This window comes from Cyprinodon tularosa, unplaced genomic scaffold (assembly GCF_016077235.1).
Source record: "Cyprinodon tularosa strain WSP-4 unplaced genomic scaffold, ASM1607723v1 ctg392, whole genome shotgun sequence".
Taxonomy (NCBI): Eukaryota; Metazoa; Chordata; class Actinopteri; order Cyprinodontiformes; family Cyprinodontidae; genus Cyprinodon; species Cyprinodon tularosa.
Genome location: NW_024039110.1, coordinates 555998 through 577413, shown reverse-complemented (window position 1 = coordinate 577413; position 21416 = coordinate 555998). Strand labels below are relative to the sequence as shown.

Below are 21416 nucleotides of genomic sequence, written 5' to 3'. Positions count from 1 at the left end.
ACACAACCCATCCATCTGACATTCACATTCATATTCTTATAATTCAACACACTACTCATATTAAGGTACATAATTAAGGAAGTTATATAAGAAGAACCTGCAAAGCGCTAATTTGAAGCCGGTCCAGAAAGGCTCACTCCAACATAGACAGCTGGGTCCAGAGAGGGCAGAATGTCTATGAAGTGGCCCCAGATTATTTCAAAGATTGCATGTTTTCCTCGAACATATATAGTATCTTTTCGTGTGTGCAGTAAGATACAAGCTCGTTGATCCTTGACACTTCTTTCTTAGTATGGTTTGCCAAAAAAATCCTCAGATCACATCAGGCAGTGTTCAGTAAGTGCAGCTCAGCTGTATGCTGCCCTATCAGTTTTACAGCTGCTTTCCAGGCTGCGCTAATTATCCTCACTCCAGAAAAGTTTTGCAAATTGATGTCTGGTCTTGCAGCATTCCTACCGAGCAGCAATTCTGTGTTACCAGATGAATGCTGTTTTTGCCTAACCGGAAGTGCAATATTTATTAATGTAACTTCTTGCAATAACTCAGTGCAATATATATGTATATATATATACTTCTTTTACCCTGTATATAGCTAGCTCTTACCTCTTAGTTATAGAAAATATATTTATTGTGCAGGAATAAGGTCTTAGCTCTGTTACACTGGTAGCCAAGAAATCGACATTTCGTTGTCAAGATTCACCTTGTGTTTTTTTGTGCAATGACAATAAAAGAAGTCTAAGTCTATATAATGGAGGGAATGTAAAATGCATCCAATTCTCAGTCATTAATCATGTCTATCTTAGCATTCTTTGGTCATTTAAAGATATAAATAGGTCATTTCAGTGACGGAATTACATTATTTATGGTGACCTGGATGAATTTCTGGTTGCAGAAGAACAAATGGTACAGATCAGGTAATGACTACTGCCAACTACCGACCTATGTGGCATTACTTCTCTTGCTTATACCAGTGAGGCTCCCCTTAGGAATGAAGAGTGGCGCCCTCATGTTGACGAAAGAAACGCCTTAAGTGGATGGTATTAATTAATCCAATGGAGCAATTTTTAATCTAAAACCATTAATTGACATGGGATCCTAAGATGATTATTTGCTTACATCCCTAGTGTGTAGACTTTTCGATGTTAGAGAAATCTGGTTCTGTGGAAGCCGACACACACAGGCCGCTTCAGTGGCTCTGCCACAGCAAACTAATGAAAGCCAGCAGTATTTCTTCTGGCCAGGACTCTTCATTTTGATTCACTGAGCACTTGACCACCAAAGATCCCCCCACCTTCCCGGCTCTGATTCTTTGTCTCCATGGTCCAGCATTTGTGACGCTCTCTCATCTGTTGTCATGGCAGCCTCCACAAAAGTCCATAGTGGTGTATTTTTAGCCTGTGTTTAATCTGTACGCTGACCTTGTGTTACCATTACGGTGGCGGCACACTGATGTCTGTCAATGTCACCGTGTGCGAAAAGCTTAATAGACAGAGGCTGGACAGGTACAGCCGGTTCACAGAGTTTATCGCCATGGCTGAGTGAACATGAATCACCTGCATACATTACTGTGCCTTTCAAAAATATCCCAGCTATGTCTTCAATGCATCTTATCTAAAAGGCTAACTTCAGGTAACATACCTGGAAGGTGAAAGTGAAACGGTTTTCTCTTTACCTGTTTGTCTGAAGGAAATGGCCGATCCTGAACGATACTCATGTGATGTTAAAGTGGATGTTTCCCACAAGGAACAATGCAAACCTGTGGAACAGTCTGTCCTTTTCAAACAAGGCCAAAAATATAATTTTTTAGTCTAGATGCAAAAAGCCATGTGGGTAAAGAAAAGCACCCTCCCTTAGAGAAGAATGGCAGTGGCAGCATCATGCTGTGGGGAGGCTTTTCCGTAGAGCTAAATACACAATTATCTTAAAAGATATGAGGTTTAACTTCCAGCTGGAAAATAACTTTAAACGCACAACCAGGGTTATGATAGAAGTTTAGATGCTGCAACTAACGATTATTAAGCAAATGGATAATCGGTCAATTTTTTTATTTTTATTAATAATCGGATAGCAAAAGGTTACATTAAGATTTTTTTATGTTAAACCAAGTGAAACTAAAACTTTTGATCTTCTGTTGAAGATCTGGATATTGACAGACAAAAAAGTTTTTTTTAATCTTAAATGCAAAATGTTTACATATCTATATTTTTTTTATTTGGTATAATTGGTGCTCACGGTGGGTTGCTATGTCAGCTAAAGTAATGTTTTAAAGTCTGTACATTCCAGGTAATGATTAATTGATTACTAAAATATCTGACGATTATTTCAGTAATTGATTAATCCCGATTAATTGTCTCAGCCCTAGTTTGGAATAAAGCATTTTAATATGTTAGATTATCTCGGTCACAGTCAGCACTGCAGATAATCTGATACTTTTTGTTTGCTTTTTAAGGCCGATGTCCATTATTTCAACACAAGTCTCAATTTGGGGGAAAAAAAAAATACATTTATTAATGAATCGAACAAAAAATGGTAGGAGCCGTAACCCAAGCGCTCCATGTGATCTTAAGGCCTGGCTGCTGAATGGGCCAATGAATCAGTTGGTGCCAATTTAAAAAAAAACTGTTAATATCAGCTGGCTGTCGTTCAGTTTGTAGAGACGACCTACTTCCAGTTGAATCTTAGCATTGGCAGTCTGTCTTAGCTGGAGATGTTTTGAAGAATCAGTTAAAACGTGCAAAGTTTTAGGAGATGCTGCTGTAAACGCAGTAACAAAAAAAATTTCTCAGCAAATAGCGATGAGTACCGTTAACATTTCACAAAACAACGTATTTTTTTAAATATTTATTGTAAGGAGGTGTTTGGTCCCATCCCAACATCACTTCAAACATATGAAAATGCATCTTCTATGTTGCTGGCTGCTAAAGGTGCCAAATGCAGGAACTGTAGCATTAGATCGGGGGTTGTTAAATATTGTGCACCCTTGTTGCGCTTAATTCTGTTAGCTCTGTTTGCAGCAGAAGCAGCTACTGATGTCATCAATCGCTTGTTCATGCAATGTGTTAATTTCAGCCTGGAAAAATGGTTTCAACTCCCTCTTTTCAACAATGATGCTTCAGATACCAAAACGGGTACTATCTGATTTGACCTAAATGGGTAATTCGTAGGACCGACTGAATTTGGTCGGTACCTGTAAAGAGAACCATATCTACCTTATTTACAAAGGAGGACTTGATAGAAGTGCACAGGTCTTTCTAATTTTGCACAAATGTTTGTCATCATTTCACAATGAAATACTAGAAGACAGTAGCTGATGAATGTGTTGCTTTGACTGCAGGTGAATGTCTTGGCCTTATCCATCTGCACCCGCGAGGCCTACAAATCAATGAAAGAGAGGAATGTGGATGACGGCCACATCATCAATATTAACAGGTATGTTTGTTCAAAAATCCTTTAAACCAGTCCGAGAACTAAACAGCAGTTTAAAGTTGTTTTAATCCAAAAATAAAGTTTAAATGTGTTTTGCTTACAGTCCTGTGCAAACGTATTTCTTACAGATTTGTCGTGACTTTAAATTGTTGATATCAGGCTGAAACAACCTGAGCAAATTTGAAATAATTTCATTTGTTAATGGAACAGCAGTTCAAAACCAACTTGTTCATTTAGAAAAAAAAAATCGAATGCTTTATAAACCTAATAACTAGTTCAAATCTAACTCTGGAGTCTTTAATGATGCATAGATTATGTTTCAACCAGGACGGGAGCTACGTTTCCACATCAGGTTGTCTACTTGGTCAAATCATCATTCGAAAACTGTTTCTTGTATTTTCTAAGGTTTTATTGCCTCGATGTTAATTTTTTTTCAGAAATGCAGGTGTAAAAATGAATGAAAAATGAAAAACTGAAAAGAAAATGAGCGAGTAGGAAATAGGTTTCTACAACAGCGCTTGATAAGAATGTTTGATATGATGGTTCAGAGGTTTACCGAACAAAAAAGTCCTGCAAACCCCAAAAAATAGAGAAATACATGAAACACATGCAAAGAAAAATCCTTTAAGTCACAAAATAACTAGGATTTAAAAAAATCTCCAAACTAGTTTTGCATGACATGTGCTCCGGACCACTAGGGGGAGTCAACCGTCCACTCACATGGGACTGAACCCTTAATAGAGATGTAGCTGGGAAGCTCAGGAAAACATCTTTCTTCCCTTTGACTGCCTCCTGGAGAAAAATCTTGTTTATTTCTACACAAAGGGTCAATAGACGTTAATTAGCAGTATTGTCTTTAGTTTGGTCCCATGTAGTCGGTGATTGTCTCCCCCTGGTGGACTGGAGCACTTCTGTTATGTAGAACTAGTTTTCAGCTTATTTTATTTTGCAGTTCATTTTCCTACTTGCAGCAATTTTGCATCCATTTTTCTTTGCCTTTGGTTTGCATTTTTGCATTATATATATGTTTGTGGCATATTTTATGTCTGCAGTGCATCTGCTATTTTTCTTCACTCTATTTTCAGTGATTATCACACTTTTGTCCTTGGCATTAGTATTTTACTTTAGTCTTATTATTCTGTTTGCTAGCCTTATTTTATCCTAGCATTCATACATTTTTTTTATTACCACCCCTCTGCAACTGCAGTTTTTACCATTTTTAGTGTCTTACTTTAGCTTTATTAGGATGTTTAAGTTTGTAAGTGAAGCAGTTAATACATTAAAGGTTTTAAAACATATGAACTATTTTTACGGTAATTTGTTCTTGAACTTAGGTGAAGGTGTGAAATATAATTATTCTCTCTCTTGGTTCTCCTGTTTTCCCCTCTCTCTACCCCCTCCAGCATGGGCGGGCACCGACTTGTGCCCAGCGCTGACGAGCATTTCTACTGTGCCACTAAATTTGCCGTGACCGCTTTAACTGAGGGGATACGGCAGGAGCTTCGGGAAGAAAAGACTCACATAAGAGCCACGGTGAGTGAGCTGCCACTGTTGGAGTTAAGATCACGTAACTCTCCCTGTCGACGTAATACCGAGGGCGTATGCAGCCTTGGCAAGGAAAGTAGATCAGGAAAGGAGGAGTGAACATGAGGAATAACAGTTCATCTGTCCCTGCAGTGTATATCTCCTGGTATAGTTGAGACGGAGTTTGCCTTCCGACATCACAACAGTGATCCAGAGAAAGCAGCTGCTGTCTACGAGAGTATAAAGGTGATCATTTGTGCATTTTTTTCACACCAATAAGTAATGTGAACGGTCTAAACGACAACGCTTTTTTTTTTTAGTGCTTGAAAGCAGAGGATGTAGCCAGTGCAGTCACGTATGTCCTCAGTGCCCCTCCTCATGTTCAGGTACGTTTCTCTGTTAGCTGTTCTTTATTTTCCCTTTACTTTTGTCCCGCTAGTTCTCCATTCACCTTGCTCATGTTTTCCCTTTCTTCCAATAGATTGGAGATGTGCAGATGAGACCAGTGGAGCAGATATCATAGCAGTGATGATGGACGGCAGCCACCACAGCTCCTTAGCGACCTCTGCTGGCCATGTGGGTTAGGAGAGAGGGCGTGGGTGTGTGTCTGAGTCTACAGGAGCTTAACCATGAAGAGCTGGAGCCTTAAAGAGGCTGTGCAGGGAAAAAACATGCATGGACTCTGTAAACCACTACAAAAAAAAATAAAATACTACTGAACAGCTGCTGGTCTCGGTCCTGAGCTGAACCGACTTTAAAACCGAAGTAGGAACAAATCGGGACAGAGTTGCTGCTGCGCTGTGTGGCCATCTGCACGGCTGCCACCTCAGAGGGAAAACGTCATTGATTGCACATTTTGTTTTGTTTCTTTGTTTTGTTTATCTAGGTTACATGGTATATCTTTTGGAATTTTAATTAAAACAATAACAATTGCTGTTTATAGGAAAAATGTTTTCCTTTTTAAAAAATAAAGAATCTGACTTTTAATTACAAATCTAACTGTGGTCTTACACAAAGTAATCTTAGACAGTGCTAATGTCATGCTTTCTGTGAGTAACCAGAGACGGTCTGTCCGTCCCACTCCATGTTTAACTCATCTCACAAACACATTCAGTTACCCTCGTTTGGATCCGACCACTCCTTACAGGTGTTCAGGGTACATTTAGGAAGACATACCTTTGTTTTCTTGCACACTCTGGGTTTTGTTTTTTTAACGGTCCATCTATTTGCTCATGTTCTGCACTTTGGTGTGCAGAGAAGGAACCCAACTGTGCACATGCATCCTGTTGGAATTTTCTCATGTACGGAATACACTAAAATAAATACTGTTTCCCACATGTTGTCCATGCTTTGTGTAATGTCTGTTTTTTTAAGTGTATAATTGAAAGAAAAATAAACAAACTGGACTTTGGTCACAAGTTTTTTCAAATTTATTTTTCATTATGTCTTACATGAGAGTCGCATGACCAGTAGGTTTAATCTGCAGTTCCCCGTTGTATTTGACCTAATAGATGAGTCAGCAGCAACAAGATCATGACAGTTCTACCCTGGCTTGTAAATGTTCAACAGTGCTAAAATAAACTGCTGCTTTACTGTGTTGAGCAGATTTGACCAGAAGATGGTGCACACGTGCAAAGTAAAGTCAATAAATAAGGCCAGTTCTATGGGTGTGTGATGGTAAACACACCATCCATCCATCTTCTCCCGCTTATAGGTTTGCAGTGGTGCAGGTATGGTAAATAGCATGAAAGGAAAATAAACTAAATTAAAAGAAAAATATTTAATTATTAGGTTAAAATAACTGGTAGCTTTCATGCAGCAGAAGCTGAATAAGAATAAACAAATTCATCCGATCATGGTTCTAATGGTTGTAAAATGCTTCCGTTTTATTTACAGAGAAGACATGGATTAATGATTAGCTGGAGTTTATCTCATGCCAGGAGGTGGAGGAGCATTTTGAGCAAAACACCAAGCTGGTCAGAAGTTTGTCTCCAGGGGAGATTTCTGGGGGTCAGTGCTGGAGCTGATGATGGAGATGGACGGTTCTCTGTTTCCTCCTCCCCTCTCATTATACAGACCTTTAGTCTTATTCAGAGCATACGGTGTGATCGACAGCTTCAGTTTCTGGAAAGGATAAGCAGCCATAAAATAAATTTTAGGTTATGAAAAAAACACTTTGCTGGTAACGACTTATATAAACCCCTTTAAAATAAACTAATATTTCCTTGCAGTGGAAAAATCTAACACTGAAAATTTTTATTACAAATTAACTATTAAGTTTATTTAGACCAAGGGTTCCCAAAGTAGGGGTCGGGACCCCTGAGGGATCAAAACCACATATGGTAGAGGTCTGCAACCTGTGTCTCTTTAGACACTTAACAATTACTCTTCATCACTTTGGCTAAAAATGATGAAGAACCAGCAGATCTCAAAAATGGATGTATATTAAGAAATGCTGGTTAGCATTTTCTTTAGTGAACAGTAGCATTGAATTTCCAAAATGAAATGACTCTAAATATAACAGTTTTTTTTTTCTTTACATGATTTTCCACATATTTCAGAAACCCTTTGGAGATGTATTCTTTCACTTATTGCCAGATATTTTTCTTCATTTTAAAACCTAAAACTTTAAATGGCAAGTTAACTCTTTAACAAGGACAAATATTCCCTTGGTGGATGTATATTAAATGTAAATTATCATTGAACTTTATTGATTAAAGGTTAAATGTCTTTGCTAAGGGACCCAGAGTGCAGGCTGTGGGGATCAAACCGGGTACTTGCAACCTTCTCAAAGCACAAGGGCACTGCTCTAACCACAAGGCCAACACTCCCCCACATAAATACGCTATATTTTTCTTTTTTTTTTTTTCTTTTTTTTTAAAGGTAATGTTTGTTGCTTTTTTATTAGCTGGACTGAGGTCAAATATGGCTCTTTGGATTGTAAAGGTGGGGTCACGAGATTTTTTTTCACAATCATTGGGATGTGATACCTGAGATATATATAAAGGGTCAAAATATATAATTAAATACATAAATATAAATGTCCTATGAAATAAAAGAATAGTACCATAATTTAAGTAGATGTAACATTTATTTATCTAAAACATTCAAATTAATATACCGTTTAATTGTAAAATGCGCGATTCTATGATTAAATGTCTCAATAAATACAATTGCAAAAAATTTAAATGATAATTTAAATAATGAAATGTGTATTTAGAAATTGATATAATTAATTAAGTGAATGAGTATTCTAAGGTGGTCCCAAGTCTTTTGTTTTGTTATTTTTGGGATCACAGGTAGAAAAGTTTGGGAAGCTCTTATTAAAAAAGTCTCCAAAACAACCATTAGATGTGTTATAAATACCAACCAGTTGCTTAGGGGGAGATAACAAAAAAAAAAAACACCTTTTCTGTTCCCAAACCACAAAGTTAAACATGTTGAGTTGGAGGACGCAATAAAGATCAAGTGCTTTATCCACAAAGACTGGGTGGGTCTGTTCTGAACCAAATAATAAATACACAGGAAAAGCCATTTATGTTGACTCTTAAATGTAGTGGATGTGTCATGCTCTGGGCTGTCTCTTTAAACAGATCTGTATTTTATAATATTCATATAACCTTAATGGTTGATATTAAACAATGTTTTTCTATCTAGTATTTGAACACTGAAAAACAGACCTGAGAGCTAACATTGCTTTTATAATTCAGTTAAAAACCCACGATCATGTTCTGCATTTCTGTCTCATGACTCCCCTCCTTCCAGGAACAAAAACAGGAACTAGATGGAAATAAACAATGGATGTAAATATCCACCAGGTTTTACTTTTTTGACGGCTGTGTTATGCATCCCTGGTTTTTACCATCGTTAGCTTTTTAAAATACCAAACGATTTAGAAAGAACTTCACCTAAATTTAAGGTGGATCATCTTTAAGCAGAATTTGATCCACACATTGAGCCAAATAAGCAAAGATATTTTGCCCCACATACATCTCAGTGGTTTTCTACGACCATCTAAGTCCCCAGAACTAAATTCTGCAGAAAAGGTGAAGAGAAGAAAAGAAATCTAAACATGAACCTTCTCTCTATAGGCCTGGAGCCCAAACATTGATGCCCTATGTGCTAAGGGACGTTTTACAAAGATCAGTACTTACTGATGATACTGTAAAAAAAAAAAAAACATTCTTATTTAAAGCTACAGTGTGTAATTTTCAGCGACATCTAACGTCCAGACTGCAGACTGCAGCAACATGAACGTCTCCCCCCACCGCTTCTCCCCCCCAACAGTACGGCGAGCGTTAAGGGACAAAATGTCTTCCACGACGTCCACATCACCTACCTTCTCAAGTGATGAGGTTTGTTTACATAGATAATTTTACAGATAGTATTTCATTAGTCTGTGTAGGGTATAGATTTCATGTAGACTTTAGATAATAAATATACCCGTTATTTTTTCTACATCGTTGTGACGTTTTGGTGAGCTGCTTTGCATGGTGATATAAACAGACGAAGTAATTGTAGTCATTAGTTTAACAGCGAGATTGTGTTCGCTGGAAGAATATATATTCCCCGTTTACAGAGTCCAAGTCTTGTTTGTGGCACGGGGGTTACAAGGCGAGGAAGAGGGAGAGAAAGAGGGCGAGGAAGAGGGAGAGGAAGAGGGCGAGGAAGAGGGAGAGGGCAGAGAGGCCGGGGTGGGCGTGCAGCCAGGGCCAGGCAGGGAGGGGAGCCAGCGGGGTGAGAGCAGAGGAAGAAAGGCTTGAAGATCTCCAAAGGAGCCGGAGAGAAGTAACCGAGGTATATATCCAGAAAATTATTTTACAGAAAATTACTGAATCATTACCTGTGAAACGTCAGGGACGTTGCTGAATAAGTATACTGGAGAGTAACAGCATCATCACGCAGCATGTTATTGTTTTAGACAGGTCTGAGCATCCTGTACTCCAAAAACTGCAGCGATATTAGACAATTGTGTGTAGGATTAATTACCTGTCCAAGAGAAAACTGGCAACTTGAGCGTCACTTTGAAAACCTTTTTCCTCCATCAGTGACTTCCATCGTGTAAATGCCGTGCCAATGTTGATCCGTGTTTTTTGCCGTTTCTTGTCACTCTTGCGTTTATTCTCGTCGTGTTTCCGCTTCTTAGATGACGGGGGTTCGGTTTCCACCGCTTTTCGTTGTGATACAGAGTAGGCATGATCCTCCATTCGTCTGATGTTTGGCCACACAGTGCCAAACAGTTTGCAAAGTCACTCAGGCCTGCCACCTTGTTCACCTTTCTTGTTACTGAGGCGCAGTATACCTGCTTCTTCTTCTTCTTTGGTTTCAGGCAGACTAAACGCTTCTCAGGCATAATACTGCCATCTACTGTTCAGTACCGTCTCAGTTCATCTCTCTCAACTTGCCGTAGTTATTTTCGAGCGTAATGGGAAATCTCGCAATCGCTAGTTTGTTGCCTCTGCGCTTGCCGTAGCGCAAAGATGTCTGCCTCCATGGCTGCGAGACCCGCTCCTATGTAATTATAAATAACGAATTCTAAGGCAACGCAAATATTATGGTTAAAAGGCTGAGCTCATAGGTGATGATAAATAACATAGTTATGTATAATATATTAAATTTCTGACTTTATATCCCTGTAATTATTACACACTGTAGCTTTAAATGTACTCAAATTAGAAACAAGCATTTCTGTTTTTAAGTCTGAAGTTATGTCAGTTACCTCTGTTAGCGAGCCAGGTAGCACCCACAAAGTGTGAATGGCCCCTAAAGGTATCCAGATGATGGAGGCCAGGGCGATGATCCAGCCCACACCCTGAGCCCAGGGAGGGAAGACGTAGTTCCCATAGCGAGCCGGCTTGAACTGGATGATGGAGAAGATCAGGATGACCTGGAGCAAAGAGACCAGGGTTAGTAAAGAAAGTAAAGGAACCATAAAATTCAGAGAATTTCTTTTTTTTTCTGTTTTTACTGTAAACCTACTGTGATGAGCACGGGATCAACTATGAGCCAGCACAACCTGAAGAAGATGTTTGGTCGTCCTCCTGTCATCTCTTCCAGGTTGCTTGAGAGTCTCTTTACACCTGAGCAAAGAAAATATAGTAAAACGTCTACAATGTTAAAACCAAATAAAAAAATAAGCTGAAAAGCAACTTAAGCTCACCGTAGCTCCAGCAGATGGCTATAATCTCAAAAAAAGCAAGGAACATGATGGACACAATGGCAGTGTAATGGTCCATCAGCTGGAAGACATAGATTCCTACCTGGAATAAGAAAAACAGTTGAGGATCTCCGCTCTGGTCGTTTGGTTAAAAACTGCTAAGCTGTGAGATTCACCTGCATGACACATGGGATCCCTAACAGAAGGGCCACACCGCAGAGTACAAGAACGAAAAACTCCTTCCTCTTGAAAATCCTCAGCACTTGGTGGTAGAATTCATCCATGAAACTGGTCACCATCACCTCTACCATCGCAAACTGCCGCAAAAAAAAGGGATTAATCAGAACGTTTATACCTGTTTTGTATTTCCATTGGGAGAAACAATTAAATTCCTCTGCATTTTGTCACATTATTCCGTAAAAATTAAAAAATTTCCACTGGACTTGGTTTCCAAGATTTGAATTTTTTTTTAATTTTTACGGAATGACTATAACCTGGATGACTGAGAACCTTCATCAGCATATTTGTCACATTACAACCAAAAATACAAAATATCTTTTTTGCTGATTTTATCTGACAAAACAAAAACAGTTTTAGTGAAAAGGGATCATCGAAGTAAAATAACCTGCAACCTAAGTCCTTTTTAAATGAGTTATTAAAGGCCTTAGAAGTGTTTTTAGAGAACATTTAACATAATAAAGACCAAAGAACACAGCAGATAGGTCAGAAAATGATATGGAGAAGTTTTAAAGCAGCATTAGGTGATAAAAACATTACCTAAAGTTCTTAGTTTCACATCTCGCAGAGCTCTGCTTAATCCTTGGTGTGAAAAGGAATAAAGACTAGCTCTGCCGCAAACCTACTAAAACACGGCTGTCCACCTAAAATAACAGGCCTGGTAATGTCATCTTTGATCAGAGCAGCAGCCAAGAGGCTGTCTATTACTCTGCAGGAGCTGCAGAGATGCACAGCTTAAACACAGCAGCAACTATGGAGAATAATGTGTTCTGATCAAATGAGACCAAATATAAAATTTAGGCATTTAGGAAAAGACTATGTGGGACAGAAGGTTAACCTCGTCCATTACTGTACATCCAATTATCTGTTTATTCATTCCTTGAACGGTGGAGGCAGCATCATGCTGTGGGAATCCCTGCCTTTAGCAGATATGGGAAAGCTGGTGATGGGAATACTGAATGGAATCTGTTAGGGGCTGTTAAAGACAGAGACTGAGATGGATTTCCCCTTCCAGCCAAATGTGTCATGATTTAAAATCCTAGTACACAATGATATAATAGCTTCCTATACTTCCCCATTGATTTAATAATGAAAGGAATTATGATACATATTCTCAAAATAAGACGTTCTACCAGTTGTAATTGTCTTACTGCACTGGCAGATTATTGCATTTATTTTGAAGTGGAATCACTCATAATCATCAATGTTCGCAACAACCTCAATAGGTTGTTATATTCATGCTGATTTTTGCACAGTTTCTGTCTTATTCACTTAACTAACATGCTGCTTTCATTTTGCACATCTCTGGTGTTGCTGCTATCTACTACTGTAAAAAATGTCAGCAGCTGTATATTCATAATTTACTCTTCAGATGACTGCACAGTATTAATATTTATAAAAACACTGTACGCTATTTTAATTTGTTTATTTCTTTTTAACTCTGCCACTTATTTTGTTATTTTTGTACTCTTTTAAGGTCTACATTTGTGTAACCTCTTTTGCTGTAATGCTGCTGTAAAACCACAGAGGTTTTCTATTCTATTCTATTCTATTCTATTCTATTCTATTCTATTCTATTCTAATCTATGATCCAACTAAATTTGCTCTTGATTTGTATATCAATCTCAAAACAAGATCAGAAAAACATTTTTGGCTCGATCTAAGATTGTAAGACTTGGTTAAATGGATAGTTTTTGCAGGGAATGGATCCTTCCAACAAATCACATAATTCAACGGATCATCAGCCTAATTTACTGTGCAATTATAGCTTTAACTTGTAGTCACAATTCCTAATTACAGATTTATAGGATAGAGCAAATAATCTGTCATTTCTGGATCTTAATCTGATTCTCTACAGAAATTCTTGTTAAATTACACTTTTTATGACCTAAAAGTAATGTGAAATATTGAGAATGAACCCCCAAAATACAGCCCTATATAGCTATAATAGAATGATTCACATCGTGTTAAAATGGCCTAGTCAAAGTCTTCACCTTAATTCAAACGGGAATTTTGAGCAATTTCCAAATTGTATTTTTATATAAATGTTATTGTGGCGTTTGATTCGGTTTGAGCTATTTTCCAAGAAAGAGCAGAAATATGAGCCTCAGCATGAGCAATGCAGGTGGAAACGTATTCCAGAACCTTCCACCGCTGCTATAGTGGCACTGAAAGATGGTTGGGCTGAATATCCCCTCACTCTTCACACTTCTAAGGAATGCAAAATTCAAAAAACAATATCAGGTTTTTCTTCCCCTTGGTGGATGTTTTGTGACAAAATGTGAATACTTCCCCAGAGCAGCTAGTTTCACTACCTCACTGTCCAGGCCCAGGCACAGCAGCATGAAGAAAAACAGAACCGCCCAGAGCTGAGACACCGGCATGTTGGCAAAGGCTTGTGGGTAAACCACGTAAACTAATCCTGGACCTGGGAAGACCCAAGAAGATCAATGATTACCCGAAACATGAAACATGGAACAAATAACCATTTCATTCATGTAATAAATGTGATTAAAGAAATATAATACAAAGGTAATGTTTTATTACCATCCACTGCCAGCTGGCTGACAGGAATACCCTGCAGATAAGACATATACCCGAAGGCAGAGAAAATGACGAATCCTGCCAGGATGCTGGTCAGGGAGTTGGTGATGGATATGAACAGTGTGTCCCTGTGGAGCAGAGAGCACGTTCCTCAGCTTTTCTTCTAACTCTACCGTTACTTATCAATATGCAACATTGGTCTTACTTCAGCACGTTGTTGTTGAAGGAGTTGTAGCTGGACATGGCCAGCAGGGAGCCAAAGCCAATCCCAATGGAGTTGAAGATTTGAGCCGCAGCGTTCACCCACACCTTTAAAACAAGCCGAAACATGTCTCACAACGACAATGGAGCACCAGCTGGGCTTCATACCATTCCCACTCTCACCTCTACAGAGCGCAGTTTTTCCCACTCAGGCACGATGAAGAAAGCTATCCCATCCGATGCACCTGGAAGCTGCACGTTATTGATCAGCAGGGCAATGAGGATGACATAGGGGAACAGAGCGGTGAAGTACACCACCTGCACACAGAAGAAAAGGGTTTAATAAAAAAACTAACAAGGCAAGGCAAGGCAAATTTATTTGTAAAACACAATTCAGTATAAAGACAATGCAAAGTGCTTTACATGATTAAAATATAGGAAAATAAAACAAAATCAAAGCAAGTAGGAAAAAATAAACGAAAAAATAAAAAATAAAAATGCAGAAACAAAAAAGAACATTAAAAACAGTCGAAGGCAATCCTAAACAGCAGGATAATTTCTTGTCTCCAGCTGTGGTCATCAATACTTTAACCCACCTTGCCTGTTGACTTCACCCCTTTAAAGATGCAAAGATAGATGAGGATCCAAGCCAGGATGAGGATAAGGAAAAGCTCCCAGCGCAGCGTTCCTGCTTCCTCTACTCCACTAGTCTGGTCGAGCATCCTATAACTTTAGAAGCAGGGAAACAGCAATACTTTTCTATTAAAAAAGGTCATCCTGTCAAGCTTATAAAATCCTTAATGTAAAATAATATCCAAACCCTTTAAATGTGTTTTAGTTCACTGTAAATTTAATAAAAAAGTGGATTCTGTAAGCATTCGTCTAAATAATCCAAATATCTAGAGTTCTGCCCTTTGTTTAGATTTATTATTCATTTATTTGTAATTTTGTATCTTTGTAGTTGTTTTCTAACAGTGTTGTGTTCTTGAGTTACTCTCTGTTGCCCCCTTGTGCCTGTTTCTTTTCCCTTTGGCTCCCTTCTAGTTAGTTCTTCTCACACCTGCTCTATATCAGCTTATTAGCCAATCCTATGTTCTGTTCCCCATATATACACCACCTCTGCTGTTCCTCTCTGCTGGTTTCTTGTTCATTTGTTGCTTCGTATCTGGCTCCCTTCCCATGTGTTGTTTCTCCCTGACGTCTCCTGATTTTTGGTTTCTTATTTTCGTTCCTGGATTTTTGCCTCAGTTTCCTGTGGAATCTAATAAAATCAGAAAAACTCATCTCTGCCTCCTCATTTCTGCATTTTGGTCCTCAAGACCCCCACATAAACCTTGATGATCCAGGCTGAAATTAAATCTAAAGGTCTAAAAATGGACAAGTAGAGATAAAAGAACAGATTTATGGTCAGAGGAGACAAAGACTTCAGTTCAATAAGTTATCTCTTAAGGATGTTAGGCATGATTGTCTTAATGGCTGCATCATCCTGTGGGCCTGTTGTATTCTCAACAGTACAAAATGGATAAAAATGACTAAAGAAAGGATGTCTGCCCATTAGCTCTTTAGCCGCATTAAAAAAACAACTTTCCAAGTCAACTTAAACAGGTTCTTCCAGAAAAGGAGACATCATTTCCAACACTTTCTTCTGCAGATCTCAGCTTAAAAAGTAGGAAATACACAGGATTCCTCCAACCCTGATTGTTTCACAAGGTCATTTCTTTCTTCTTCTTTTTTTTTAACATTTGATACTATATGATTTAAAATCCTCCTTCTCACTTATAAAGCCTTAAATGGCCAAGCTCCATCTTATATCAGAGATCCGATTGTTCCTTATGTTCCTAACAGAGCACTTCGCTCTAAATCTGCAGGTTTACCATTGGTTCCAAGTGTTATTAAAAGTAGAATGGGAGGCAAATCTTTTAGTTATCAGGCTCCTCTCCTGTGGAACCAACTACTAGTTTAAGTCCGTGAGGCAGAAACCCTGTCTACTTTTAAGGTTAGGCTTAAAACTTTCCTTCTTGATAAAGCTTATAGTTAGAGTGGCTCAGGTTATCCTGAGCTATTTCTATAGTTCTGCTGCTATAGGCTTAGACTGCTGGAGGACATAGGGACCCCTTTTTCATCAATCTGCTTCATTCGGTCTCTATTCTCCCACTGCAGAATTTATTCAATCTCTAACATTCTGCTCTCTCTGCTTTTTCTCATCATAGTAGGTTCATCTGGTCTGTTCCTGTTTGGCTGTGACTCCGTCCTGGAGAGAAATATCAGCTGTGCTGCTGCCATCAACACCTTTGTTTATATATGTTGGAAAATGGGGGTGCTTCGGTGGCACAGTTGTTAACGTGCACGACACAGGTACGGAGGCCTTAGTCCTTGATGTAGTTCTAATCCGACCTGTGGTCCTTTGCTGCATGTCTCTCCTCCTCTCTCATACCCCCTTTCCTGTCAGCCTTCTGTCGATAAAATGAACCACTTGTGTCGCAAAAACTCAACAAAACAAAAAGTATTGCCACTAAATGCTTTGTGAGATGGGGTTCTGGGCGTACCCAGCCTTTCCCCCATGACCCTAACAGATTAGTGGTAGAGTGACTGGATGCATTAATGTCAGAGATGGGAAGTAACGAAGTACAAATACTTCGTTACTGTACTCAAGTAGATTTTTCTGATATTTTTACTTTACTTTACTACTTATTTTTATGGCGACTTTTTACTTCTACTCCTTACATTTTTACACAAATATCTGTACTTTCTACTCCTTACATTTTAAAAAATTGGCTCATTACTTTAGTTTTGAATCATTTCAATGGAGTTACCGTTATTATTTTTCACGTCATCAATACCAAATTCAGTCTAATTGGATGGGAATCTACGTTGCATTTGACGCACCACTACAAGATGAATCGACAGATTCGGCGGTATTCATTCGCGGCAAATCATTGCAGCTTGGTGGCGGTGGCGTTAGCATAGTAGAATGGACGACGAGATGATTGAAAATGAACACAATGGAGATCTAGTCCTATTGGCAGACATCCATTTAAAATGTAGGCAACGGCATGAAAAAAGTGGTTTCTACTTTTACTTTTATACTTTAAGTAAATTTACAAGCCTGTACTTTGTTACTTTTACTTGAGTAAAGAAGTTTAATCAGTACTTCCACTTTTACCAGAGTATTTTTTAACACAAGTATCTGTACTTTTACTCAAGTACGGAAAGTGAGTACTTTTGCCATCTCTGATTAATGTATTTGCAGGGCGTTTGCACACCTCTACCTGCATCACTTTGTTTCCCCACACAGTGCTGGAGGTCGGCTGAAAATATCAGTGTTTTCTTGTTTTGCATGCTGAGCAGTTTGCCTGACAGTTGTGCCTAAAACCAGTTTTTTTATGCTATTTTTCTAGCTTTTTACATTAGCTATTCAAAAGATACTAAATGTGCCTTTTAAAGTATCCTAACAAACTGTAAGAACACAGAGTCCTGTTGAAAAGCATTAGGCTGACCTAATTTATTTCTTATCTTTCAGTGTCGTGCTGCTCTTAATCAGCGGTTCCCCAGGCTTTCTTTACTCTTTATTGCTGCTTTTTCAATCTTTTACTCCTCTGTGCCTGATCTGGATCTTAACAGGGGTAATGCGTCATTTGGATTTCAAAGGAGCAGCAGGGAGAAATGAAGGACAGAAGAAGCATGAGGCATAAAAACTACCATGTCTTGAAATTAGGAAAAGCTCTGACATGGATTTACTCGTCTGTGTACCATCCATGTGCAACAGGTTTTCAGCTAAAATTTCTTTAGAAAACACCTACCGTAATTGGAGCTCAGTGAACTTTTGAATGTTAAATTCATATTAACAAAATCATACAATTAAGCGGTATATATTTTTTTACGTTTCAACTCAGGAAGGGTTGTTTAAGCTCTCTTAACAGATAAATAATGGTGGCTATGCAGAGAATTAAAATATGAGGAATAACCATCTAGTTTGCTCTGCATGGCTGTTATTAAAAATCACTGATGTTTATGTACTCATAATCTGTGCAGCCTTGTTTCTGTACGGAGCGATCTATGAAGGAATTTGTAGGAAAAAAAAATATCTGCTCTATTGTTTCAGTTGTGAGTGAGATACAAAGATCAGTCTGAAACATGTAAATATTGTAGATTTAATTGTCGGTGCTAAAGGTTAAAAATGACTTAGCTTTTTTCACACTTCCCCTGAGATATTATATCTGTCAGGTCCTTATCACTGACCTTCAATATAACTGATATCTCTCACACGACTTGGATAACTTGTTTTTTTTTTTAAGTCTCTCTTCTACGTCTATTCGGAATACTCCTACATTCCTGGCACGTTCGCTACAGTTTAAGCTCATGCAAACCTACTGGAAGCTGGTGGGTTGTTCTTTAGTCCTGCAATAAACTCACTAGCAAGATTGGCTTGATTACTATGGGGACGAGTGATTCCTGGTAAAATGAGATTATACTTGGACGTACTTGAAGAACTCTTGGCTGGCTGTGGACGAGTAGCTGCTGTTGGTGGCCTGGTCTGTGCAGTTGGGGGTGTTCCAGGTGTTGTTGCAGCTCTGCCATGGAAGAGGCGCCTGGAAGGAGCTAAAGAGGTAATACAAGGCCCAGGTGATCACCACGTTGTAGTAGGTGCACATGATGAAGGAGATGGCCACAGATGCCATGCCAACCCCTGAGGTGAGACAAAAATCACTGACATCTTCTTTTTTTTTACCGACTATGGGGAAAAAGGAGGGCAAAGTACCTTTTAATAGTGGGCAAACAGTGGCCAGGGCATGAACAGGGCCTCTCCTGGTATACTGGCCCACAGTCAGCTCCATGTAGAGCAGAGGGATCCCCAACACCGCCAGCATGAACAGATAGGGCACCAGAAAGGCACCTGGCAGACAGAACGGTGAGTCAAAGCTTTAATCTTTAACTTTTGCTAAAGTCAGCCTCAAAGTAACAGTCAGGCGAGGTTAAGCTCTATAAAATATCATATCTTTATTGTTGTAAAATAATCACCCTCTTTCAAGACGATTGTTTTACAATTAAAGGCTTGAGATGAGTTTATCACACTTACTCTAGCACACAGTTAGCTCATTTTAAGATCAATAGAAACAAGGCAGAAACACTCAAAAAAAAAAAAAAAAAGAGTGGTTAAACTTTGCCCCTGCTTTATGTAGTAAATGTGTATCAAGGGAGTTAGGATTCTGTTTTGCAGTCTGTTTTCTCACCTCCTCCACTCCTGTAGCAGAGATAGGGGAACCTCCAAACGTTCCCCAGACCCACTGCACAGCCGATTCCTGCCAGGGTGAACTCTATCTGCCGGCTCCATGTCGGTCTGCTGGGCTCCTGCTCCTGCTGGTCCATGCTGTCCTTCTTACTCGCCACGGCTGCTCGTTTGGGCCAGAACTCAATGGAGAGCTTGAAGGTGATTTAAGTGGCTCTGGGGTGATATAACCTGCCTTTTTTATTATCCTTAATGATTAGCCTACCACAAACACTCCAGTATGTGGCACCTCCAAGGCTCTTATGGAGGAAGAGGCTGGTCAAAGTTAAGAGGTGGTATGAAGCTATGAGCTCTGCAGTTTTTAATCAAAATGAGCTGCCTTTTTGTAGAAATCAACCTTTTTTTATCAAAAAAAAAAAAAGTTGACTTTTTGTTGCACATATTCACACAGAATGTGAGCAAAACATGGTTTTGATCCTCTAGATATGTTTTTTTTTATACCCTAAAGACAGTTTAACCATTTCACACATGAGGAACGGCTATTCAAAGGCTGGTATTGGACAGAGGCTCTGGAATCCAGGGAAAAATAATTTTAGAGTGTTTTTCGGCTATATTTAACAAATTTTTTAAATTGCATTTAACTTGAAAAAAAAAAAGATAAGTGTTGAAACCCTTAAACTACTACCTAGTGTAACCACTGTTTGATTAAATTTCAGCATTCAATGTTTGGCAAGAGTCTGTCCAGACACTTTACCAGTCTCACAAACTGTGAAGACTCAATGCTAAATTCTAACTGGGACAAAACGCTTCCAAATCTTTTCCTTTTTGTTTATTATGATGTTCATTATTTCTCCCACCTAAAAAGTGAACCCTCGTTTCATTTGGTGACAAGCAACCCTGCAATCCTGTATGCTACAATCTCCATATTTCAATTACAACATTTTTTTTTCATCACACTCAATAGCAAAATAAATGGTGGCCACTTTATATGATATGGTTCTAACCTATTTTCAATCTGCAATTACAAATATTCTTCTCACTAAGCCTGCATTTCTGTAAATGTTTTAACTGATATGATATCCTTTCAAAATGTCAGTCTGTATGTAATAAATCTTTATTATGTACTTGAATATAATAAATAAAATCTACTCTTCAATTAATTCAAATGGCCATAATTTTGGTGCAGGGGTTCCCAAAGAACTGACTGGGATTCAAGGAGACAGAAGCAGACATCCAGAAAGAAGCAGAGATACAAAAGGCAACTGTTGACAAGTTCCACAGACGCCGCTGTCAAGGAAACACACAGCCAGGCAGACGAGCTCCGAGCCGGCTCCCCTGTCAGAGGATGAATGAGAGCAAATACAGTTAGTCACAGCCAGAGAAATAGGACTAAACTGAAAAACAGGCTGAGCTCCAACATGTTTTTATTATTATTTTTTTTCTCTTCAGCACTAGTGACCCCTTATGGTACAGTAGTCTGACTAAAAAGGGGTGCAAGAGAGAGGGAGAGACATCCAGCAAAGGACTAAAAGCCAGATTAGAACCACGTCGAGGACTAAGGCCTCCATACATGTGTTGTGCATGTTAACCAGTGTGCCACTGAAGCACGCCCAATCTCCAACATATATAAACAAAGGTGTTGATGGCAGCAGCACAGCTGATATTTCTCTCCAGGACGGAGTCACAGCCAAACAGGAACAGACCAGATGAACCTACTATGGTGAGAAAAAGCAGAGAGACTATACAATTAGAGATTGAATAAATTCTGCAGTGGGAGAATAGAGACCGAATGAAGCAGAATGATGAAAAAGGGGTCCCTATGTCCTCCATCAGTCTAAGCCAATAGCAGCATAACTATAGAGATAGATCAGGATAACCTGAGCCACTCTAACTATAAGCTTTATCAAAAAGGAAAGTTTTAAGCCTAGCCTTAAAAGTAGAGGGAGTGTCTGCCTCATGGACTAAAACTGGTAGTTGGTTCCACAGGAGAGGAGCCTGATAACTAAAAGATATGCCTCCCATTCTACTTTTAGAAATACTAAGAACCAGTAATAAACCTGCAGATTGAGAGCGAAGTGCTCTGTTAGGAACATAAGGAAC

At 38.9% G+C, this 21416-nt stretch overlaps 2 protein-coding genes and 1 long non-coding RNA gene across 4 annotated transcripts in view; 2 read left to right on the top strand and 1 right to left on the bottom strand.

The window, feature by feature from the left end:
- The window catches only part of dhrs11a (dehydrogenase/reductase (SDR family) member 11a), a 35095-nt gene extending 28734 nt beyond the window's left edge, over positions 1-6361 (top strand). Inside the window, exons 3-7 of the mRNA XM_038297605.1 lie at positions 3335-3429; positions 4830-4959; positions 5104-5196; positions 5271-5336; positions 5432-6361. Of these exons, the coding sequence (XP_038153533.1) occupies positions 3335-3429; positions 4830-4959; positions 5104-5196; positions 5271-5336; positions 5432-5473 (426 nt within the window). The 3' untranslated portion in view covers positions 5474-6361. The remainder of the gene's footprint in view (positions 1-3334; positions 3430-4829; positions 4960-5103; positions 5197-5270; positions 5337-5431) is intronic.
- On the bottom strand, positions 6358-19631 carry si:ch211-283g2.1 (sodium- and chloride-dependent GABA transporter ine). Of its 2 annotated transcripts, none has more exons than XM_038297604.1 (13): positions 19321-19631; positions 18849-18983; positions 18572-18688; positions 14686-14818; positions 14273-14407; positions 14094-14197; positions 13892-14016; positions 13660-13772; positions 11284-11424; positions 11111-11210; positions 10930-11030; positions 10670-10837; positions 6358-7074 (listed from the first exon to the last, which is right to left on the bottom strand). In XM_038297604.1, the coding sequence occupies exons 1-13, from the start codon at positions 19419-19421 to the stop codon at positions 6928-6930; spliced, it is 1620 nt and encodes a 539-aa protein (XP_038153532.1). In that variant the 5' UTR covers positions 19422-19631; the 3' UTR covers positions 6358-6927. The 2 variants fall into 2 exon arrangements, with proteins under 2 accessions (XP_038153532.1, XP_038153530.1); XM_038297602.1 differs by having other exon boundaries at positions 18572-18776; positions 19321-19628.
- LOC119791477 lies at positions 18017-21119 on the top strand. Its single transcript, XR_005281865.1, has 3 exons — positions 18017-18998; positions 19338-19517; positions 20503-21119. It is a non-coding gene; the product is annotated as an uncharacterized LOC119791477 (long non-coding RNA).
- The last annotated feature ends 297 nt before the right edge of the window (positions 21120-21416 follow it).